The following is a 25,999-nucleotide window of genomic DNA, read 5'->3' as shown; positions in this document are numbered from 1 at the left end:
TTGTGGTCTCAGTCACTAATTTCAAATCTTCTTCTATAAAACATGATGTTCATTTAGTAAATTATGGTCCCATTTAGAGTCAAACTGATGATAGAGGAGTGTACGATTTAGGGCGGGGCTAGTGTAGATTAACAACACAGCAAAATGTCGATCACATTAGAGGCTTAATTATGTGTATCCATGGCACTGTGTATATTTAAGTAGCCATGAACTAATAACACTGTCTTGCTCAGCGTTTGGCTGTACTAATGAATATGAAGTATGGATAATACTTCCTTACCATGTACACCTCCAGCTATGTACACCACAGAAGTGTACTAGTTTTGTTTACTTCCTGGAGTCTGTTTGGAGTCCATATTCCACACATGTACAGTAGATCAGGGTCTACAGGATCTGTATAGTGGTCTCGTGAACAAATTGCAACAAACTGGGAGTAGCCAGATGTCTGCGTACATCATTTGATGACAAGGTTTACATCACACAGACCCTCTGGGATGTGGAAAATCATCTGTTTGTTTTTTCCAGTAAGTTTATTTTAAGCCTATTTTTCATTAGCCAAAGTTAGGATCTCATTTAATATTATAGTTAACATGAATAATGGATGCAAGCTAATTAGCGCTAGCATTAGCTGATAAGTTAGCATTACTGTTCGCTCCTCCCTACGCTTGTTTTTCTCTACCAAAATTTGGGATCCCAATTACTATCACAGTTAACTTAATGAACAAATGCACCTTGCTAAGCAAGCTAGCTATCACTAGCATTAGCTGGTAACGTAATGATTACCCCTTGCTCCTTCTCAGCTCCACCCTCTCATCGAAATATGGTCACTATTGATAAACTAAACCCCAGACTTTGAAACGTTAGTCACAAACCACTGGGTGACATAATGGCGGCTACGTCCACTTCTTTTATACAGTCTGTGAGCTTTCATATTAACTTGTTGCTCCATCCAGTTTTATAAAACCTGCTCTAGAAACTGCTCCACAAAAATTGTGCTGACTTTTTGTCTGTTAGCAACCCAGCAAGCTAGCCTGGTGAGCAGACAGCAGCTTGATTAACTAACTAACTGCTGGTGGTTACATGTCACCATCTTCCAGTTAAACCAGTTCCTTGAGGACGTACACATGGATTTTGCTGTACCATGGGCGGCTGTGGCTCCGGCAGTTTGATCGAGTCTGCCTGCTGAAGTGTTGTCTTGGCCAAGACGCTCAACCCCAAGTTGCCCCGATGGCTGTTCTATGTGTGTGACTGTGCAGCAAATGGCTGAATGTGACTGGTAGTTGTTAAAGCGCTTTGAGTAGTTGATGGACTAGAAAAGCACTATAAAAATGCAAGTCCATTTACCAGGTTTTGGTGTGAGTGGACGCTCAAGTGTGAAGTAACCGTGAGAAGAAGAGCTGATGTCTCAACAAACTGAAGCCAGGGTTCAGTGTGAATACTGAAGGTGTCTTTTAAAAAGTCTGATCCAGATCCACCATCCTGGATGCAGGTGGAGGGAGACCACCTGATTGCTTGCTGCATCCAAACCCAGAGCCATGAGAGGTGGAGGAGGAGCAGGAGGTGATGAAGGAGTTTTAATCTCTCCGTTTTTTGTGGACTCAGCCACCCAGGAGAAGTGCAGCGGCAGCGTGAGTCATCGTCTGATCCTTCCTGGCTGTAGAAACCGGGTTCCGGGTTCATCCAAATCTGGCAGTGCCATCCATGTTTAGTCGTCGTCGGTCTGCAGAGTCAGTTCGAGGTCGGCACCAAACAGCTCCCTATACAGAGGAGGGAAGTGTGTCCCAACGATGTCGGGATAAACCGCTCTGAACGCTGACAGCTTCTCTGTGTGTCGACTGCACAGTGAACGCAACGCTGACACCTTACATCTGAGCTGAGGACAGAGGAGAGGGGGGAAGGAAGACGAGTTATTACATATTATGAAATAAGAGGAACGTTACTATCTAATTTGTAAAGTTGATTGTCTGGTCCCTTTAGGATTCAGACACTCGTCTAGGATTGGATTATTGTAAAACTCAGGGAAGAGGAATGAATTATGTGGTAACACTTTGGTACTGGACCAGACATGTTCACTGGGAGCCCCCGGTCTAACCAGAGTCAGATAGACCCTGATGCTAGCTGCATGGCAGGGGGACACGATGCACAATTAGCGCTGTTAGCTACTGTAAACAGCAATCAAACTGTGTGACAAGTGCCTCCCTAATTTCCTGTTTTCACAGGAAACAAAGTAGCACGTTTCATGAGGAAGTTCCTATGAAACTCTTTGAACACGGCTGCACCAGGACCAAACACAGAGACCAACTGTGACCGGTTTCACAGGTAATACAGTACCAAGGCAGGTAATAACAGGTAGCAGGTACTGTAGACACATGGTGAGTCCAAAATGTATCAGTGTAGTTGAGATCAAGCAAAATATTGATGACACAGTTATTATGATGTCATGATAACTGATGTCCAATCAATGACCACATGTAACAGTTTAATGCAATATTAAAAGATGTAGTTTCTTTAAGTTTGATAATTATACCTGCTATGACATGCTTATTACAGGTTATGTTATGTAGTTTTGGTTAATGTCAAGTTGTCATTACAAAGACATCTTAAACAATGTTGACTTTGCATTAAAAATAAAACAAGAATGACACTTAATGACAATTATTAATACCCTTCAAAAAAAGTGTTATCCATCATATCAACAAGGGTCTTCACAAGTATAGAAGGGCAATTTTTATTTTTAAAGTTGTAGATGTTGTAAGTCATGGTTTTGCCACAAGAGGGCAGTGTGAGGCCATTTTCTAACTGCTCATCTTCATGTTTTCTTCATGTCTTTCTCGCTCTGTACTCAATGATCACGTGCAAATTGTTTCATTTTTATCTCTACTTCATTTATGATTTTTATCACTTCATTCACAGAAACATCTTGAAACCTGCAGCAGAAACCTGCAACATCTGACACTGACCTGCTCCTCCACAGTGTGGTATTAGTACTACAGTGTAGTATTAGTACTACACTGTAGTATTAGTAGTATTAGTACTACACTGTAGTATTAGTACTGTTCCTTAGTGAAGGATCTGAATACTTGTGTCACCATGGATGGATTATGAGACAGTGGTCCCTGTGCACAGACATCTAGAGGGCCCCGACTCCTCCTTTATAGGAGCAGGTCGAGATTGAAAGAAACTATTCATTTTCTCTTCTGTCGCTTTGTTGTTGTTGTTGTTGTTGTTGTTGTTTTATGCCTCTTTGTAGTACTTTTGTGTCTTTGCAGTACTTTTTTAGCTCTATACTCCAGGACCCTCCAGGATTTTACAGGGTTTCTGGGGGGATTGTTGTGGCCTCTGATTTCACAGCAGCTTTTCTAAAACATTGTGATTCATGTTGTAATGTTTTTATATGTTAGTGAAAAAGTTGTGATTTTTTTTTTTTTTGATGATCTTTTATTAAAGATCAAAGGCAACTTGTTCCAGGGAGAATGAAAGCACACTCTGTTCTGAGTGTTGGTTCTAACTTTACCAAAAAGACTCAAGATTACAAAAATCCTAATAAAATCTGCTTTACATGTAAATGAAGAAGTTCACTTGGGGATTATTACACAGAGAAGCAAAATCTTTATGAAGCTCAAACTCTCAAAAACTCAAAACCTGCACAAAATTATTAAAAGTGCACAGGGCATTGGCAAATTTCAATAAGAATGATAAACCTCTTCAGTACCTGTGACAAAATAAAAATACTACAAAATAGTAAATAATCAAACATTGAGTCGTTCACTGAGACGTACAGGTATGATGTTAATGTGGCAGACTGCTAGGATCACTGGAACTTGTGGGAAACTACAATTATTGGTCAAATTTGAACAGAAAAGTTACTATGATTGGACAAAATTGATTGCAAGGTCACGTAGAATTCACAGGAATTGACTGAATTTGCATTAATTCTCTCATTCTGTGTCTCTTTGTCATCTTTGAAGTCGTATAATTGACTCTCACAAAGAAATGACACTCTGAACCTGAGGCCCCCAAACACCTCGATTCATCGATCCTGTTCCCAGTTCAGCAAACACACACGCACACAGTCCAACACTGACTTGATCAAGTCGTGTGTGTGTGTGTGTGTGTGTGTGCGTGTGTGTGTGTGTGTGTGTGTGTGTGTGTGTGTGTGTGCGCGTGTGTGTGTGTGTACCTTGTTGAGCAGTCCGTCCTCTCTCTGGTTCTTCTGCAGGACATGTTGCAGAGCCAGCTGAGTCTTCTGCTGCAGCTTCTCTACCTGCAGCTTCTCCTGCAGCCACGACCGGTCTGCAGCAAACACACACACACACACACACACACTATGACCTCTGAGCAGCGTAAACATTCTGAAGTTAAAGAAGTGCAGAGACGTACCTGCAGAGAGCAGAACGAAGGCAGAGAACAGAGCGAGCTCGTCCTCAGACAGATGCAGTGAACACATGCTTTTAGCAAAGTCAAACACCGACGTGATCAAGTCGTCACAACCTGGTAACACACACACACACACACACACACACACACACACACAGGGAAACATCTTGTTTTTTTTAAGTCTCGAGAGAAATAAATGAAACTATGAATTAATGTTAAATGGTTTTAATCTGACTGCGGTTATAAAGACCAAATATTCACCAAATCGTCTCTTTTGCTCATAACTTTTACAAATTAAGTATTAAAATTTTCAGTATCCAAAATGCAAAGAATTAGTTTAAATTCACCACAATAACGAACAGACTTAAAACTTGGCAATATATCTATTTTATCATATTGTGATGTGATGTGTCTTAGATTTTGGATATTGTTATATCAGAATTATTTTTAAGGCTGTATTACAGTAAAATAATGTCATTTTCTGAACTTACATAATGTTTTATTTATTGTTGTTATTATTTGTCTTTACCCATTTCATTATTATATCCACATTACTGATGATTATTTATCTAAAATCTCCAAAAGAAAAAAAGTGTTTTTAACTGATGGTTGTTTTTGTCTTGTCTTTTCAATTTAATTGAATTTTATTTTATTCTTGCTTTCATTGTTTTAAATGTTTTTATTTTTCTGCTACTTGTTCAGCACTTTTCGTTGCACTTCATGCATGAATTGTGCTATATAAATAAAGTTATTATTATGTTAATTAGGGATGTTAATGATCAATCAATTAATTGCCCATAAAATTTAACAGATTAAAAATATATCAGTCAGTACATAATCAATGGAAGTACTTGCGTCTAATCTGACACTGTTTTGTCTGGCCAAGACATTTGTTGAATAAGAAAACTTAAATTAATTATTCATGATAAATTGTTTGTTACCATTTTTGGTTACAGAAAATTTACAGAATGTTCAACTCTAGAGTTTAATATTTTGCACCAACAGTCAAACCTACAATACTGTGGCAGAAAATTAATCATTCTATCATTGTACCACCAACACACTCTCAGTTACAACCTATATGATCAGTAATTATTGATATTGACAGATATGAAGCAGCTCCTGTGGTCTGTGAGCTCAAATGATTCATTTTGTCACTGGAATTTGGATGAAGACAGCGATATGATGGTTTTAGTTTCCTGTCTGACAGCGACATGAATCTATGAAAATAATCTAAATATAGTGTTTGTGACAGTGTGTGAAGGGAACATGAGGAACAGTTCCTCCACTCACCTAAAGCTCTGAAGACGTCAGGACCTGCAAATTTTCCATCAAAGTAGACGGTGTTGTTCTGAGAGTCGAACATCCGACACATCCGGACGAAGACGACCTCCAGAGAGCCTGAACACACACTGATGATTAATTTCTGATTCAATAATGTCAAATCTAATGGTAATTTAATGACTCACTGCTCACTATCTGATTCATTTGATTAATCTTTTCCTCTAACCAGCTTTCAGCAGCACGATCTGGTCGTTTTGACAGAGATCCATGAAGCCGTCGATGCGTTTGGCGAACTCCACCACGTACTGTATGGCCTCTGTGATCTTTACAGCACAGAGCTGCCACATCACCTCCCGCGGCTGCACACAAGAGCGGGAGGATGTTACAATTAATTACTGTCACAAAATTCCCATACAGTCAAAGTCAGTGAACGCACCTTGCTCTGGTAGCTCTCCACCTCGTCCTGCAGGAACTTCTGCCAGCTCATCTGCTGCAGCTCCTCCCTCAGGTACTGACACGTCTCCAGGTGAGACTTGGAGATGATCTGAGCCTGATGATCTGCAACAAAACGCACGACAGTGAGCTGGTGAACCCAACGAGGTCAGCGATTAAAAAGAACAGTGCAAATTTGATGATGACAAACAGGCACCTGCATCAGTTCATCATCGCTTCTCTAAACCAGTTGGGTGCTGCCAAAAAATGGAATGAATGAATCTTTTTTACTGGTGCTTTTCCAGTTCAGCCTGCACGTGAACCATTCCAACCTTAAACAACATTAAAAACTCACTCTCGATGCTGTGTGATAAAGTTTAGTTTGCTTTAAGCGCAGCCTCAACACTTCCCGTACACGGCGAGCTGCAGCTGGTACACAGAAGAGAACCAAAGGGAGCGCTGGGAGGCTCGACAGACTTGTTCATGTTCCACACTCAGACAGTAGACTCAGAGCTTGTTAGCCTGTTAGCCTCTGGCACAGTTTGCACAGACTCACTGCTGCAGTTTGGTTCATAGTTAGAAAACTTTCTGTGCCTGTCAGTTGATAATAGTTATATTTTCATTCATGTATTTTCAACATCTCAATTTAATTTCTCATTTCTGATGCAGTCATAATACAAGTACATGCATGTTGGTAGATTATTGTTCACCTCCTTTAAAAACAGTCACCCCTCCCTGTCATGCAGCTGTACCAGTCCATGGATGTACTCAGAGGAGGAATTCTGGGATTACTGCCGCCCAAGACGTTTGTGATTGGTGTAAAGAAATGCAAAAAAGGTGAGGGGCATTTTTTTTCCTAGTAGCAGAGCGTGTATGTGAAGAGCTGGACCTTTCTCCTCTGCTGACAGCTGTGGACGTCTGGCTATGTGAGACGAGGTCAGATAATGATATAAAGGTGACACGTAGAGCAAGACGTGCACTGACTTCATGTAAACTTTACCTCTGTATTCCTGCTGTTTACCAATCATTGTGATAAAAGTTAAAGTTGACACCATGACTTTGCAGAATTGTAAATTCTGCTGTAAAAACTGCTTACAAATCATTGCAGGAGGATTGACAGGATTGCAGGAATTGTAGCCTACAAGCTGCACAATGTCTAAAAAAAACTAAAGTTTGATGTCTCTGGAGGTCGGGACTCCAGACTCGGGGCACAGAAGAAGAATTGAGTCTTCTAGTGAACTTTTTACACCGTAGGAAACTCTGTTAACAAAGTGTTTATGAACGTAGCGCAGATAAGAAACAAACCCAAAAGGAACATTCAGTAACCATCACTGTGTTCAGCATCTCTGTGCCGCTGCTAATTGTTCCAACATGAACGAACGAATATGAAATAACACCAGAGACCAAAACACAGAGCTACAAACACACAGTTGGACTAATGCAGCTCCTGGATCAGCGTGTGGTGTGGAGGCTTTAATGATAAATTATTTTTTCAAAGACAAAAAATATAACTGAATTAAAAAAGTCTCAAGGGAGAATAAAGAGCTGATTTCCCCCACCGAGTGCCCCGCCACGTCCCACTTGGCCCTAATTAACAGACAGCTAATTACCACACAGAGATTTTAATGAGCTCTGAAGATGAGTTTCCAACCTCCTGCTATTTTAAACCACCTTTCTGCCTCTGTTTGCCCCACACTTCCTTCTCTTATGTTCTTTCTTTTGTCTCACTAACTCTTCTTTGTGGCTTCTTATTCTAACATCCCCTCTCTTCTTCTTCTCTTCCTCTCTGCTTCACTTCTTTCAAGATATTTCCTCATCTCCTCTCTGTTTGTTCTTCCCTCCAGCTCTCTGCAACCTTCTGCCGTACAGTAGAACAGTACCGTTCATTTTCTCCCTGCTGGTTCTGACACCACACGTGCCAAAAGAAGAGGATCATATTTTGCGTCCCGTATGAGGGGTCACAGTGGGAATCGCACCTTTTAAGCAGGCCTCCACCCACTGACCTGCACTCCTGAGCCCCCCACCATCAGGAAGAAAAGATTCTTCCACCCAGTCCTCCTCCTTTTCATCCCTCCACCAAAAGACGTTTTTAATTTGTCTCTAAACATCTGGATGCTGCTTCCTGTGGTTTTAAGGTGCATAATAGTTCGCATGGGTCAAAAGTCTGATATTAGAAATATACTTAAATAAAAGTACAAAGAATTTGTTTCAAAAACTACTCAGAGTATTAGTTACTTTTAACTGCTGATGTCACAGTCACCTCTCCAAACTAGGGCTGCGAATTTTCTCATTTGAAGTCGAAGTTGAATTGTCTTTGTTCAACAAATGGCTCAAGTTGCTGCACATCTATTGATTAAACATCTATGCCTACATTTTTAATTAATTAAATTCTTAATGGCAATTAATCAATCAGTGATTAATCATTAACATCCTGACTGATGTGAAAACAAGTGGAGATGAAAACTGGCTTTTAAAAAAGTTAGACATGTCCTTCCTTGTCTCTCCTCCTCCTCTTCCTCACTCTGCTGTCTCCTTTGTCTCACCGAGTTCAGCCATGGAGACGGCGGGCGACGTGTCTCCGTTGCTGAAGGAGCAGTACGGGAAGAAGCCGTTACTGCATCCGTAGTCACACAGCGGCTCTGGTTTGATGCCGTTAATGTCGAGCCCTGATTGGTCCGGGGACGGCTGGAAGTCCAGGTAGAACCCTCCACCTCCTCCTCCTCCTCCGTCTCCTCCAGAGTCTGCCTGTTTGAGGAAGAAAAGATTGATATAGAGACTTTACGTTGTTCAGTCATTTTATGATGTGATTTTAGTCTGATCCAACAGACCTTTGATGATACTGATCCTCCTTCAGGTGAGTTCTGCTCCATGTATCCTCCCAGCTCGTCCGTCAGCTCCGTCAGGCCCGTGGAGGACAGGCAGTAGTGAGGGGACAGCGGCTCAGACTCGGGCGGGCTCGGGCTGCCGAGGCTGGGGTGGGACAGGAGGAGGGGACCCTGCTGCTGCTGCTGCTGCTGCTGCTGCTGGAGGCGGTGCTTCTGAACCTCCGCGTACAAACTGTCCCGCTGCTTCTTGGACATGCGACCAAACTTTACAGCTGTGAGGACAGACAGGGAGGAGTCAAACAAAAAGTAGAAATAATATGTTCTTTATTATTCACTTCACCCTGCAGACCGCCCCCATCAGGCCATGGAAACCAGTTTTACCATATTTATTAATTATTGTTAAGACCTTATTAGATCTTATTAGAGGGTCATCAGGGACACGTGACAACAGAACCGTACTGTAAACTGAAGGGTATTATTTCCCACTGTTAGACCTCATTAAGGGGTAATTATTGTCTAATAAATATATACAGTTAATATACATATTATTAATAGTTTTTGTCTAATTTGATACAAAGTACAGTTTGTTAGCTCTTATTAGGGCAAAGTTGTGTGTTTACTGTCTAATAAAATGTTATTTTACAGCAATTTATGTCAAATTAGACAAAAACAGTGATGATAAGGTGCGACCTTAAGTTCATTCACTGAACGTGTTTCACACTCGTCTGCACTGCTGGTTAACATCTTGCAAAATGCTGACTGCCAGATGTTTCTGCAGGTGAGAGTGTGTGTGTGCATGTTTGTTATATGCATGCACCTGTGTGTGTGTGTGTGTGTCTCACCGTCTCGGGACATGCCCACAGCCAGACATTTCTGCAGACGGCAGTGTTGGCAGCGGTTTCGGCTCGTTCGGTCGATCAGACAGTTTTTCTGGCGAGGACACGAGTAGGCGGCGTTACTCTGCTGACTCCGCCTGAAGAAACCCTGAGAGAGAAAAATGGAAGAGAAACATCTGAGCACAGTTTTCAGTTTTATATCATCGGTCGGTGACACGTCGGTCAGGCCTGCACTTGTTTTTCAGCACATTTTTCCGACTTTTTTGGAAGTGTGTTTCTTTGATTCACTTTTGACTCTTTCCTCTGACCGACATCCCCTGAATCCATGCTGCCACAGCTCCCATCATCCTCTCTGTCTCTGGTGTTTGTCCACAGACAAGTCTCCATCCGCTGCTTGTTGGCGGTGAAACGAGCCTTCAGCTGCCAACAGCAGCTGCTGCAGCTGTTCCCTCTGGTTTGTTTGGAGAAGGGTTCTGACCAGGAGAACATGTTCCAAACATTTTGAACTGAAGGTCCAAACTAAACGTCAGATGTTTCCTCTCGTTCTCTTAATGAGACCCAGATGGTGGACGGACCACAGGAGACATCAGCTAAAGTTTTTGATTTAATTGTGATTTTTGTGTAAATGATGGAGGTTTTTTTTAACATTAACTTGATTGAATGACAGATGGTGTAGAGACAGAGGGCTGTGACCCTTGAAAAAAGTTGACCAAGTCAAATTACACTTTTTTGATAAAGGATGAATGTGTGAGAAAACATCTTATGATGAGGTTCTGTGGAGCTGCAGAGATGATCTGGACTAAAAATCTTTGTTCTCCAGGTGAAAGAAAACATGTCTGTTTGGTTCAGACCTCAACAAATATCACGATTATGATTTTAACTTTTTTTTCAGTAAAATTGAAACTGATTATTCCCAACAATATTATTGCATATCACAATCATAACTTCAGTCAAAATAACTGCAATGACTATTTTACCATACCTGGTCTGTGCTGTGGTAAAGTTTAGGGAAAAATCGTGGCACAGGTAAATAAACTCCAGTAAAGTTAAGTAATTCAACTGTCAATAAATAAAACTAAATAAGATCTGACAGTGAAGGTAAACTGGTAAAAAGGTGGTTAAAGTTAAGCGAGTAAAGTCAGCAGTTTCAGTAGATCCTGGTTTGTTCGTGGACCAAGACGATGCATTTCTGTCCACATAGACTGGATTTGATTCATTTTGGTGTTGTTGTTTGGTCACTTTAACAAACGTGGAAAAAATACAAAAGAAACAAAACTCCAAATCATCAGGAAGTGAGACGATGAAGAGGAGGAGGGCGGAGCTTACCTTACAGCCCTCACAGGTGATCACGCCGTAGTGGATCCCTGATGATTTGTCTCCACAGATCTTACAGGGGATGATTTCAATCTGAGCTGCAGACACACACACAGACAGAGGGACACGATTACAGTCTGAAAACATCCAAACATCTGTCAGCAGCTGTATCAGAAACAGCAGCTGTAAGATGATTAACTGCTGCAGTTTATTTAAAGCAGTCATTCCTAAAGACTGGGTCACCAAATAAATAAAAGACTGTGGAAGAAATTTCAGTTTTACTGATGAGAAGAAAAAAAAAAGTCAGTCTGTTAATTCTGTAAAAATGCACTACAATACTACTACTACTACTAACAATGTGATGAAATGAATTTCATAAATCAGAGCTTTAATAAACTTTACTTATTTATTGGCCAACATAATGCAGATATTGATATACCTCTGATAAACTAAAGTCAGCTGATAATATTGATTGAACTGTATCTGTGACAGTTAAAGACTGACTGACTGTGTATTTATACACTCAGCAGTTTGTCACAGTGTGACAGCTCGGCTCTGAGCCGCTATATTTAGCTGAGGGAGTGTAAGTGTGCAGCCACATGAACATAAACACACACACACACACACACACACACACACTACAAACAAGGTGCAGGAGCCTGGAGACAGAAAGAAGAACGTATCGTCTCCCAGCTGTTACTCTGAGTTTAAAACACAAATCTGTTCTGTACCAAACATTTTTTATCACGTTTTAAAATAAAAAAATGAATAAAGTTTGATTTGTGCCGACAGCAGAGTTGTTTTATCTTGAAAATAATGAAAACAATCATTCAGGACACTGCATGTTTGTATCAATTTTTTTTAAACATGTGATTTTTTAAGTTCATGGAGTTCCATTTAATTATACCGATCGACCAATCAGAGCCCAGAATCCTGTCACATTACAATGACTGACGAATCAGGTGTCAGATTCCTGTTGCTAATACACACATCAACAAATCAGAGCTCAGATTTTATCCTCATGTGAACCGACTGATGAGTTCACACACAGACCTGTTCTCCTCTCTCTCTCTCTCTCTCTCTCTCTCTCTCTCTCTCTGTGTGTCCCTGTGTGCACTCTGTGTCTCTCGCCCTCCCTCCCCTTCTGCAGGACTGACCAGCTGACCCACTGAATGAAGATCTGCATGATCCTCAGATGAACTCGGTCGACCGCAGACAGTCAGATGAACTCAGTCTGTGTGTGTGTGTGTGTGTGTGTGTGTGTGTGTGTGTGTGTGTGTGTGTGTGTGTCCTGTCTCAGTACAAAACAAAAAATGTGACTTTTTAGAGAGCGTGGAGCCACACTGGAGAGAAGAAAGAATCACTCTGAATCTTTATCTGACCTCTCTGTGTTTCTGACTGAATTTTCTACAGATGTGCAAACAAATCCAACGTGTTCGCAAACTTTGATTTCATGTGTTCTGTCCTCTATTTTGAGCTTTTGGTGAGTAATTTAATGCTGTTTAGGTTTAGGGGTCACCTTCATCATGATGGTGACCTTCGTCGTCATGGTGACCTTTGTCTTGGTTAATGCTGTGAAACAGTCAGTTTCAGTTTAGGCACCAGAACTATTTGGTTGGATTTCGGATACTTTAGTTCATTTTTGTTAGTTTGGGCTGAAATAAGGAGACTACTGTCACCTCTTTTTAAAATGTAAAAGTTTTAATTTTTATTCTTTTATTTTAAATATTTATATTGACATTATGTATTGTTGTCTTATTTTATTTCTTTTATTTATTTATATCAACTGGACATCATGTGATGTCTCTGCATTCTCCTTCTGTTTTTAATTTATTCTTATTGCCATGTTTTTCTTGTTTTTCTGTCCATATCTGTTTTACTGTTTGGCCTTTTTATTTATTTATTTATTTTAAACTACGTTTTGGTGTTGTTGTGATTTTAGTTTTAGTTTTACTTCAGTTTTAACTTATTTTTTTTCTTTTTACAGGGAGGTATTCCATCAAGGGTGATGACTAAGTCTGAGTTTAAATGGAAAAGCCTGGCCTAAATGAACTTCAGCTTCCTCTCAGGACTGAAGCTGTTCCACTAAGACAGTCAGGCTGAAACAAGGTGCACCGTGAGCGTGAAAAAACTATACAAAGAAAATAAAGGGTTCATCATGAAAAAAGGCTACCTGAAGGAAGAGTATTGGTAAGAAACCACAAACACAGTAAATGTGAAAACACTGGTATTCTGGTGCACTGTAGCGCCCTGAAACTTCCTCGCCAGCCTCATGAATACATCGCCTGACTTTGCCTTCACTTTGTGCATTAAAACGAACCACCACCTCTACATGACTCAGTAAAGACTAAATGCTGTGAAACAACATGTAAAAATGAAAAACACCAATCACAGTTCACCTCAGACCGACAGCTTCAAAACCAAATTTTCCAGAAAAAAAAAATGTACACAGAGATATTCTCAGATGTTGGTGTCAGCTCCTCGTTGCTGACTGCACAGACCACATGACTGTTTATTGTTGTTACCGTGGTAACGTCAAGTGCACAGGATGCCCACAAACCAGCCACGTGTCGAATGTGGTAATCTCACTGTTTGAAGAAGAAGAAGTGGTTAGCGTGAGTACAGGCATCATATCAGAAGGAACAAGATGTTCCTCTGTGACCACAGAACATGTTCTTTATAGTTGTTTATAACATGACTGACTGATGCTTTTACAGACACACATGACGAACCTGTGTGTCTTTATTTGAAGAGGTCAACTGCCGTCATCCGTCACATCTTTGTAAGAAAAAAAAAGGTCTAACGTATCAGATTTCAGGGCATTTATTGGCAGAAAGTTTCCCTGGTCACAAATATAAAAGTGAAGAGAAATAAACAGCACACAAAAAAACAAAAGGTCATTTTGACCCACATATACACATAAAGGTTTCAGAATTTGTCTTTGTCTCATTTATTGTTCTGCATCCAGCTCAACATCTCTCTCTCCCTCTCTCTGATTGGTTGAGTGGAGGCAGGTGTGTCGGAGTCAGAGGAGGAGCAGAGCTTCACCAGCTGCACATCCAATAATCAAGAAACCTACAAAGACTCGGCTCGGCCACGTGCACATCACCAGATCTCAGTCCCTCTTCAGTCAGTCTCTGCTGAAGACTTTTCAAGGAAATTTGTTTGTTGCCAGTTTTCCAAAACTAACATCACAGTGATCAGTGTTGAGTCAAACTCAGCCACGTTTCATGATGTTCACTTGTTCTCCACTGAGCTGGAATGTCACTTAGACAAATATTTCCACTTTATATATAATACATTTTATATAATATAACACTTTTTTAAAAATATTTTGGTATCATGCTGAACTGACTTCACCACCACAGACTGTATGTAGCTGTAGCTGTAGTAGTGGACCAATCACGTCACATTAAATTCAATGCTTTGCAGTGATTGGCTGCAAGCAAAACCATACAAAAAATTGTAATTTTTGCAAAGTTTTTGAGTTATTAATAACTTACAAACACATTGTGTGCAATCGTCCACCTTCTCTTCACCTCTGTCTGTCTGTCATACAGACATGAAGGCTGCAGCAGAGCTGTGCGTCCCTGCATTGTCACTTTTACTCTATTCAACTGAATATAAGACAAAAGGGATTTGTAAGTTATTACAATCTGTTTTACTAATATTTTACACAGTAACCCAACTTTTTTGGAATTGGAGGTTGTAGATTAACATTATAACAAATGACCAGAGGAGAAATACCGAGTGAAATCAAGATGATTTCTCTAGGAGAATAAAAAACAATTTACAGATGCCATCATATTGACCTTCATTTACTAAAATTCAACATAAATCCTTCTTTTTTTAATCAGTTGCCTCCCCAGTTATTGTTCATGATTGACAATATTGTGAGGATGAGGGGCCATGAACTTTTTTTTGGCTTCTAAAGGAGTGCCTGCCAGAAAAAGTTTGGGAACCACTGATAAAGTAAATGATGCTTTAAAGAAAGCATTTAACATTTTGAGAAATGCATGGAGTGAGACTTTGATGTTCAGATTGATTCCACTCTTGTCTGTACAGTAAATTTAAAGCTGCAGCTGGTTAGCTTAGCTTAGCATAAAAACCGAGTCTGGCTCTGTCAAAACAAAACAGAATCCACTTCAACACCTTTGTAAGATCACTGATTAACATGCTACAACTTATCATCCATACAAAAAACATGGATGAAATTTGCAATTTGTCATTTTGTGGGATGTTACATGTTCACCTATTACTTAGCAGGGAAGTCTGCTACTAACTTTATCCCATACATTAACTTACTGAGCTTATTGTGCTTTCATTACACGTATGAAATATGTCAGAATCATTGACTGAACTGAAACACACTGGAGATAAACACAAAGACAGAGGAACATTTCAGATGTTAAGATATTTTAAAGACAACAACACAAGCCTCACAAATACACACCCAATCAGGCACACACTACTGAAACCACACACACACACGCCCAGAGAGGCACGTGTGTGTGTGTGTGTGTGTGCAGCAGTTTCCTCTCTGCAGTAATTAGCTCTCTGAGTGTTAATCCCCTCTGAATTCAACATCAAAGACGACGTTCAACAAAGCCACCGCCTGAAATTAGAGCTGATGTGAGAGCAGCAGATATTTATACACTCAGCCAGCTGCAAACAAACATCTGCTTTGTTTCTTTAAGACCCCCTCAGGCTCTCTGCGAAGGCTACTGAGCTCTTCTGTTTCCTCTACAGTCTGTATGAGAACACAACCGTGAACTTGGTGTTGAGTTGGTTTCGAGTCACATCCAACAACTAAATATGTTTCCTCGTTCTCTGTGAAGCATCTGAGGTATAAAGTGAGGGATTATTGTGCACGTCTCCCAGCTGAGACTTGAGAAGATGGGAGGACGAAGGTATCGCAGATAGATGGGCTGATGATAGTCCAATGGAGAATTTTAACACATCGCCCAGTCCCAGCACTGTCCAACAATGATTCTAATAATATGTAATCTGCTTGCACTGACAACCTACAACTGTTCTTCTGATGAGGGAAGGCTGAGACAAAAAGTCACTCGTCTAGAAAAACTCTTTGGCTGGAGGAACATGAACATTAATTGTTAATTAAATTTAGATTTCTGTTGCACCCTCAGTATATTTTACACTTCAGTTACAAATGCAGGTCCACCAATAATAAAAAGACATACGAAGACAAATGAGTGCAGACACTCAGCAGCAACTTGAGGGTGAGCTTGAAACAGACGGATAAAACTATGGTCACACAGGTGACACAGAGGTGGCTAACAGGGAGAATGTATATGAAAAAAAAATGTATATGTGAACACTAATTTTGTGTTTCATAACTAGTTTGGGGTATTTATTTCAAATATTTTATTTATTTATTTAGAGGATTTTACAGATCACATGAAATAAAATTCCTCCCTCTTCTGTCCCAAACCCATATGTTACCATGGCAACTTACAAACATCCGCAGACTCAAACAGCAGATCAAAGTATAATTAATTTTAGGACAAGTATTTTGATTTTTTTTTTAAAAAGCCATTTAACAAGCAACACACTAAAAACTGTCTGATTCCAGCTCCTTCAATGTCTCAGATTTTCTGTTTTATGTGACAGTAAACTGAACCTCTTTGGGTTTTCGACTGTCAGATGAAACGAGACATCTGAAGAGGTCACTCAGCGTCTGGGACATGGTGAGTGTCTTTTTTTTACATTAAATGAATTTGAATTGAATCAACATATCAGGAAAGCACAGTCATGATTATCCATATCGTCTGAATGTCAAGCTCAGATTGACCTTTGGTGTAATGTGTAAGATGTGACATCCTCCTTCCTCCTTCCTCCTTCCTCCTCCTCTTCAGTGAACCTCAGAGGAAATAGCTGTAATGACTCACAGAAATCTTTCATGTTCGTCAGAGTGTGTAAGTGTGTGACGAAGCAGTTTATTCAGACGAGTGTTGGACCTGTGATGTTCCCTCAGAGACACGTCTTTGTCCTCGTTTCCTCTCAGATGAAGTCTTCAGTTTGTTTCAGTCAAACTAAGAGTTTATTATGACGGTAAACCTCCACTCTGTTTGTGCAAAGCTTTGAGGGCCTCATGGGAAATGTCTCCATTGTCTGTTTGGGTTTTTCTCAGGACGCCGAGTTTGAACGCTTGCTGAACTTGGCGGGTTCAGAACACGAGGACTCAATTTCTTGCTGACATCGCTTGAACATCACATGTACACAACAAACAAATAATCTGAACTTGATAACTTTAGTGAAGCTTTCAATAAAAAAACACATAAAACACTGATTTAGCTGATTTTTCCATCCACTTCTGGTCTGCTCAGATCACTTCTGTCTTATTTTTATCATTTTCAACAGTGACATCACTTCAGGACATTTATCAGACGTCACTCAGCTCACTCTGGACACTCTAAAGGCTTTATACTAAGATAACATCAAACATCACATCCCCATGAACTTCAAACCCAGCAGCACCCTGAGGCAAAAGACTGCCCACCTTAAGGACAGAACATCGGGACACAAGCTGGACAATGTAAAAAGAAATTCACAGTCCTGTACATCAGGGAAACTAAACAGCCACTGCACACGTGCACGGCACAACACAGCAGAGTCAATTCACCAGGTCAGGATTCCAAGGGACGTCCTCTGTGGACAGCAGTGTTCATATGTTTGCCAGGGAGGACAGATGGCTTGAGAGGGGAGTTAAAGAAGACATTTTTGTTAACCTGGAAAGACCATCCCTCAACAGAGGAGGAGGTCTGTAGCACAATCTATCAGCTACATACAACACAGTCCTAAGATCAGATCAACACTCATGTGACCGTAATGACTCACATGATGTCAGGGTGAGCCAAACCAAATATCCAAATCATAGAACCAGATCATAATTTTGTGAATATGAGGGAAAATGTGTGAGAAATCGTCATTATAATGAGGGACTGTAGAGCTGCAGAGATGTTCTGACCTAAAATCTTTGTTCTCCAGATGAAAGAAAACACGTCTGTTTGTCTCAGACCTCACATCGTCACGACTGTTTTCAGTGAAAATGAAAATTGTGATGCAAAACTGAGCAGTTCCACTAATTTATCACTTATCACAAATCACAATTTCAGTCAAAACAATCACAGTATAACTGTTTTTCACCAAATCATGCAGACAAAGTCAGCAGGTGTGTTTGAGATGAGCCAACCACAATCTGTTGTCTGGCTTAATGTCCCGCCCACAGCACTATCTGACTGGTTAGAGGACACAGAGCCGCTCCGGTGAGCTGAGAGGAGCTGTGTGTGTGTGTGTGTGTGTGTGTGTGTGTGTGTGTGTGTGTGTGTGTGTGTGTGTGTGTGTGTGTGTGTGTGTGTAAGTTCAGACAGCAGATATCACCAAAGTTTCAATACATATCACAATCTTATGGTCTGTTCCCATGACGACAGCATAGTTCCAGTGAAAATGTCTGAAGTCATGGTCATGATGTCACTCGAGGTGATGTGACGTCTTTTAAATCAGTGTGTGTTGACAGAGATGAGCTGCAGAGTAAAACTGCCTGTCTGTTCACTACAGCTCTGCATTCAGATTTCAGGTTTTATTACTGACATAGCGACAGTAAAACTGTTTTACACTGTGATGGATATGTGTAGTCTGTGGATCACACGTGTGCCGAATGGTGGGGAGCGATCCATACAGAACACAAGAATACTGCGATCTGTTGCATGCCTAGTCACTAAAGGTTGCAGCCCAACAATAAATGTGAACACAGTTTGTGATGAGCTGCTGGCACAGAAGAACCATCATTACAGTTCTTCACACTGACTGAGTAACAGCTCACTCTTCATTTATGCAGCACACGTTACTGCACTTTGAAGTGTTTTTACAGGCTATAAATACTGCTGCCAACACGAGTTCATGATGAAGTGATGCACCCAATCTGCTGTCAGCTTTTACTTTCTTCAGTAAACAGAGGATGAAGTGCCTTGCTCATGAGCCGGTGTGGTAGGAGGTCCAAACATTTCCATCCGCTCTTTTGCTCGGTTCCTTAATCTCCTCGTCCAGCCTCCAGTTAATCTCACAGTGGATGTAATAACGGCAGACATATGGCAGCACAGGGACACCAACACGCTCGTCCAGCCTGTCAGCAGACGAAGCAGCAGCTTGTTCAACAGCCACAGTTGGTGTTGGTTGAGTCACCTCTCCAGCACGTCTGCACACTAATCTACAAACTGTGAGAGTAAATCTACGAGAACGTAAAGAGACGGCAACAAACTGAAGCTAAGTATACTTCTGGAGAACAATAAAGATCAAATATTTGTGTTGTTGAATTAAGTAACCTGTGCACATGTCAATCAAAAACTTTGGATAAATTTGAAACCTGGTTTGATTTGTTTCTGTGAGAACATTGTTTTGGGTGGTTCAGACTTTCGGACCGATCACAGGAAGTTCTGGCAGGTTTTTGTCTGTTTCACTGACATTTGGTCCAACGACTTTTACCAACAATTATTTTCCATGCAGTTGGAAGAGAGAGGAGGCGAACTGAACCGACTACACATCAACGTCTATAAACCAATCAGTGTAAAGTACAGAGAGACGCAGCCCACGCAGGTGATGATAACAGGATGAATGTCATGAATAGTTCTTTAGTGCCTTTGCATGATTGCAATGTGAAACCAAAAATAAGCAGATCAAATGTAAGAATGTAGTTCAGACTTTCAGGTGTAAAAGGCCGTTAATCTTGTTGCCTGATCTATGGTTCTCGTGTAGTCCTGCTGAATCTGCAGATGTACTGAAGACACAAAGTTTCTGATGAACTACTTTAACACAGCTGGGTTCTGTTTGTCTGTCAGATCATAAAAACAGCAAACTTTTCTGTATCTGGATGATCTTATAGAGAACGGACGTGGCTCAGCTCAGAGAACATCTCCATATCTTCAGCATGTTTCACTCTTTGTTCTTATCATCACCATCTCTGCACTGAAGTTGTAGAAGCAGATTTGAAACCCTCTGCTCTGTGCAGAAACAAACTGTGTGGCCATTAAAACCAAATTCTGCATCTAAAGTAATTAAACTCAGAGCTCTATATGAACAGTTGAACTTTCCAGAGTTTTCCCAGTGGACGCTGCAGATGCTCGCTGTATAGATACCACTGTGTGATGTGTAATTAGCAGTATAGCAGCGCTACATGAAGGCTAATGAGCTGGAGGAATTTCATGAGAGCCACCGCCGGTTCCTGTGTTTACTCCTAACATGCTAAAGCTCAGGCAAAACAAGTCCCTGATGGATAAATTATTTGAAACCCAGTGCTAAAAAATAATAAAGTTTCTCAGAGACAGGATCAAAGAGGGAGGAGAGACGAGGGCCACTCAGCCGCCACGGAGCCGCTGAAATGTGTCAAGGTTTGGTTGGGAAATCTCCATCCCTCCATCCCCCCATCCTGTTTTCTCTTGTGTTGCAGCTGAAGTTCAGCTCCTGTTTTCCGTTTCTGTCCACAGTTTTCTTGGATTTATCATTTGTTTTTTTTTCCTTTGGTTCACTAGTTTTTTTCTGAAACAAAAGCTGTTTCTAAACATGAAGAGCTGGAACTCAGATCAGATCTGAAGATAATTTCTGTTTCACTTTACACATGATGGTTGCTGGAAAATGAGCTGATGTTTGATCATTTCCATGTGCATCTCTAAACACTTTGGCTAACAGTGTTTAAGCCAGTGGTTTCCTTGGAGACGGCAATATAAACGAATTAGTATTTTAGAGACCAAACTCTTCTATGACCCCTTTAGACATGCCGGCCTGGTTTATCTCGGCACGTATAGCCCGGCACAGCAGGGATTTGCATTTCCATGAAAACAGGGCTACTTGCTTGAAGGTGTGTCTCATGACAGAAGACGAGCAGCTTAACTTGAGTTGAGCGGCTGTAAAACAGCACTGCTACCAAACTTCCTGTAAATTCTTCACAATAAAAGTCCTGTGTTATTCAAAAGCTTTTATTATGAAACAGCAAACCCAGGAAATTTTCACTTTTTATCAGAGAAAATAAACCTCAAACCACAGAGATTAGCTTTGATCGGCTCAGTGTGATAAAATCAGTGTTTGACTTGGCGTGGCCAGAAGTACCAGTGGAAAATCCCCGTATTGATGTCAGGTTCTGAACAATGACGAGGGCCATCATGTGCCCTGCAGCAGACTCCAAACTGTAAGCCTGTTTTTAGCCCACTTCATTGCTGGAGATGCCATCTGAAGGCTCAAAACCAAAGGTGACTGAACAAATCTGCCAACACTAACACGTCCACCACGTATGTCGTCCCTCCTGGAAACAAGATTCTCAGCTCATTGATCATTTCTGGGCCCTAAAGTCTGGTTAAGAAAAGTGAGCAGTGAACAGCTTTGTTTTTTGTCTTTTTTTATCTTGTCTTTTACATTGTCTTTCATATTAAGTCCTTTGTCTTTTTACGTCCTATGTCTTTTTCATCTTTTTACTTTTTTTTTTTTTTACATAGTTTTTCATTTTGTTAAGTCTTTCTTTTTAATTAATTAATTTATTTTGTCTTTTTACATTTTCCTGGTCTTGTTACACCTTGTATGTTTTTTGAGTCCAGTAATGTGAGAGATTAGCTGCAAACAGGTACAGACTTGGACACATGACCAAATGCATGATCCTCTCCAGGTTTACACCTGACATAGATAATACAATTATTTTTACATAATTTTAGTGATGAGAGCTGTGTAGTTGTCTTCTGATGGTAGTTCAGACAGTTAAAACTGGAGATATCAGTTATGATCTAAACTGTCTTGACAGCTGTCAGTTTCCTTTTTAGCACCTGCTGGGTGGTATCTAATGTGCTGTAGTTGTTGCCATGGTAATGAAGCTGTTGTGTGATGTGTCTCCACAGGCTGGTGGACAACAGGACGTCTGTCCTCCTGACCTGCAGTTCCACCTTCACCTGCCTGTCTCCCGCTTCAGGGCCAACCTCCAAAACCTCCACTCTGTCCCTCCTCTGCAACTCTACACCTCCCTCCGTCTCCATCAGTTCAGTTTACTTCATATTCATAAATGGGAACCAATCAGAGCTCAGCTCAGGGGGTCATGTGACTGATAGAAGGAGACAGAAGCAGCAGCTCCACAACAGAATAAAAGAGTCTGGACCGATGCTCGTCAATTTAAGCTATGTTTTTATGTGTTTGAGTGGCTGAGGTAGAAGTGATGTCACCCGTGATGTCACCACCCCTGACGCCACCCACCCCACCACCTCCACTGCCCCCCTCCCCTACAGAGAACAGTTAAATAATCTCCTGCTGTTGTAATCCTGTGACATAACGGGCTGGCAAAACACCTCCTGTAGAGTTTTCTCACACACACTGAATCTGGACCAGACAGATTTAATACACACACACACACACGCACGCACACACACACACACACACACACACACACACACACACACACACACACGCACAGTGTGCAAAGCTTGGAAATTTTAAATTTGACTTGAACAGTTTGAATGAATGAAAACTTTCTTCCTAAAGGAGAAACCCTACCACTCCTAAAGTGAAGTGCATTATGGGTGACTATTAAATAAACTAGTAAATATAAAAGTTGGTTTGGCTCCTTAATGAGACGTTCTCTGAGGAAAGACTGATCTGTGAGGACGTTTCAGACATTTTCCACATCAGGTCATCTGTAAATGTGTCTGTCAGTCAGCGTGTTTAACTGGATCAGACCTTAATCCAGGTTTGATAAACCTGAATATGACGGCTGGAAAACTCCAATAGAAACTGTGGGATGTAAACACCGGATCCAGTTTACTGATCACTGTCTGGCAGTTGCTCCTTCAGCTGGAGTCTGTATATGAAGTATGTAAAGACAATAACAAAAAAACATCTTTTACACTGTTTTTCATTGTTCATCTTAATATTTTAGGACTGATGGGGGACAAGGGACACATTTGCCATCACTATTGCATTAGTGAGCATGGGAAACAATGACCCTCACAGTCATCCGCCCTCGGTAACCAGCCAGAAGATCAAAAGGTTAGATCAGAGGTCCAAAGCCTGACCAGTTTGAACCTTGGCACCAAATGGGTGGAGCCAGTATTCCCCTGTTTGGTGATGATGCAGCAACTGCAACCACATTTGCGAGGTCCACAAATGAAATAGTCTTTTTGGCTATTTCATCAAGGCCGACTAGAGGCCACAGCATTTGACAGAATTTTGATTTTTATTATCAAACAGCCTGCATCATTACAGCGCTGAACATACTTTTCCACGCCTACATTAAGGCTCATTACATTAAACCACCTTTGATAAATCTGAGGAAGCTTTTGACACAGAATCTTTCAGATTTACTCCTGTCAGGCTCCTTAGAACAAGGTGTACTTGTATTTTACAGTTGCTTAGCTCCATTAAGGAAGCCTTCAAGAGCTAATCCAAACTGAGCCTTTGTAAGGGTTGATCCAACCACTTTTCAAATGCTCCATCTACTTGGGTCCAAAATGAAACCAGCAGATGTCCCACCTGAGCTGTGGAAAAGTACCCAGAGCTCTTGCATTGCCAGCACTTACATTACCAAGCCTCTTCAGTCTGACTGGAGACCAGGACCAGACTGGAGCTTCTGGAGGAAGAAACACCAGAATCACTCTGATCCGACTCTTTTACTGGCACTTCATGAGAGTAAAGAGGAGGAATGTAAAGGAAAGAATCAACTTCACTGGTGAGTACTGTCAGTACTGACACACAAACACACACACAGCTGAGAAAACTAAACTGGAATATCTGACAATTCTCAAAAAATACATATGTCAGCCTCATGGTGATGCTACATAAAAAGTCACAGGATCTCTGTCTGTATGAAATTTCATCCAATTGAGATAATACAGTCTGGAACAAAGTGGTGGGCTGACAGGCTGACATTGTAACCCCTAATGTCTTTAATTACCAGATATAACATGTGACAAATATTTGTATATAAGGTGATATTTTTCTCAGTAAAGTTGTGAGGGTTGATCAGAGCTGGTTCTGTGTGTTGAGGCTGAGACTCACTGACACGACGAAAACCCTCATCAGATTTCACCCTGAATAACAACTTTTATTTACTCAAACTGTCACATCACATTCACCACGAGCACCTCTGAAAACCACATCCTCATCATCCACCTTTCACATCCTCATTCACACACACACACACACACACACACACACACACACACACACTCCTCCTGCTCCGTCTCCTCTCACATCACATTCCTTTACAGTGAAATTCATTTGACTGACGGCTCCCAAAATAGTATTTACACCAGCAGTGACGGTGTCAAGTCTCCAGGCTCCGCAGTAAACACAAGAAGACGTGGACAAATACACACTACAACTGAAGCTGTGGAAGAAGTACTCTAGTAAAAGTAGAAATACCACAGTGTAGAAATACTCTGTTACATATAAAAGTCTGCATTCAAAATGTGTCTTAACGATACTATAAGGATCTTGATTTTAGAGCCCTCTGTGGACAGACACAGTAATAACCACAAAATAAAACATTAAAAATCAAACTATCAAAATAAAAATCTACTACACGTAGTAGCTTTAAATAAAAGGACAGAAGTATCATCATCAAAATATACTTAAAGTAACAAAAATGAAAGTATAAATTATGCAGAATGAGCCAATTTGTCAGGGTTTATTTCATAATAATGACCTGCTCACTGAAAATGATCACACTAATTACGCTTTTAAAAAATCAATAATTTTGACACAAAACATAAATTTAAAAATGATTTCATTGCTCCTCAGTGATCAGAACTGCATCAATAGAAACAGTCTGTTATTCAGAAATAACAGACCTTAGTCAACCAATCAGAATTGAGTATTTCACAAAGCTGTGTAATAAACTGTATATAAAATCACTGGATTATAATTATTTATGCATTAATGTGTTCATCACTTTAATCTTGCAGCTGGTAAACCTGGAGCTCATTTTAATTACTTTATACACTGCTGTGTAACTTAATCTATAAAAATAAATCATAATTTATTATTTTATTTTTATTAAGTCGGAGTAACTACTGTTAGCAAACAATGTGGAGTAAAAGTATAACATTGGCATCTTATTTTCTTAAAAACAATGTGCCAAAAATTCTTAAATAGTGCAAACATTTGATGATAAACTGACCAACAGCATAATATAGTAGTTTGGGCTGAGAGATTTGGGCATAAGTGCTTTTTTAAAATATCAGCACAACAATATTTTTGATCAATAATCATCAGTGATGTGGATATAACGTCTTATTGGTGAAGATCAATAAGAAAATGACATCACTCTATTGTTATACAGCCTTTAAAACCACCAGGAAAAGACATATCACCATAAATGTAAATAATATAAATCATGTACAAAAAATGATATCAGGTCTCATTTCACAGTATCAATATAACATTAATATATAGAGCAGCCCTATGTGTTTAAGAATAAAGGAGTTTGGAAACATGAAAATATTCAATTAAAGTACAAGTGCCTCAACAGTGCAGTACTTGAGTAATTGTATTTAGTTACTCTTCACCACAGAGCTGCAGCGAGCGATGGACAGTTGAATGATAACAGACTGACTGGTTTGTTACTGAAACTCCACAACTATTCAGAGACAAACAGCAGAACAGAGACGAAGACAGAGTGGAGCGTCTTCTCAGACAATAAAACATCTCTGACAGAACTTCAGCAGCACAGAAAGAAAACTGAAGAAAAATAATAATTAAATCATAAATATAATAAATATAAAAGCATCTGTCTGTCAGGAGAAATGATGACAGATTCACAGAGACACATTAAAATAAATCATTTCCTACCTTTCATGGCAGAAATCACAAAATACATATTTATAATCCAGAGTCATGGAGGAGACAGAGACAGCAGGATCCTCTGTGTGTGTGTCTGTGTGTGTG

General features: G+C 40.4%; 1 protein-coding gene across 1 annotated transcript; it reads right to left on the bottom strand.

Annotated features, from left to right (window-relative positions):
* Positions 1-141: 141 nt before the first annotated feature.
* Positions 142-25,999, bottom strand: LOC146332443 (nuclear receptor ROR-alpha A-like). The gene is made up of 11 exons (XM_084714448.1): positions 25,904-25,999; positions 11,081-11,166; positions 9,761-9,902; positions 8,922-9,190; positions 8,637-8,838; positions 6,098-6,219; positions 5,888-6,020; positions 5,671-5,778; positions 4,381-4,491; positions 4,181-4,293; positions 142-1,873 (listed from the first exon to the last, which is right to left on the bottom strand). Exons 1-11 carry the CDS (start codon positions 25,929-25,931, stop codon positions 1,706-1,708), a joined length of 1,482 nt encoding a protein of 493 aa, XP_084570574.1. The 5' UTR covers positions 25,932-25,999; the 3' UTR covers positions 142-1,705.

This window comes from Lutjanus erythropterus, chromosome 1 (assembly GCF_056507025.1).
Source record: "Lutjanus erythropterus isolate fLutEry1 chromosome 1, fLutEry1.hap2, whole genome shotgun sequence".
In the NCBI taxonomy this organism is placed as follows: Eukaryota; Metazoa; Chordata; class Actinopteri; order Lutjaniformes; family Lutjanidae; genus Lutjanus; species Lutjanus erythropterus.
Note: the sequence above shows the minus strand (reverse complement) of the source record. Positions and strands in the feature narration are given on the sequence as shown.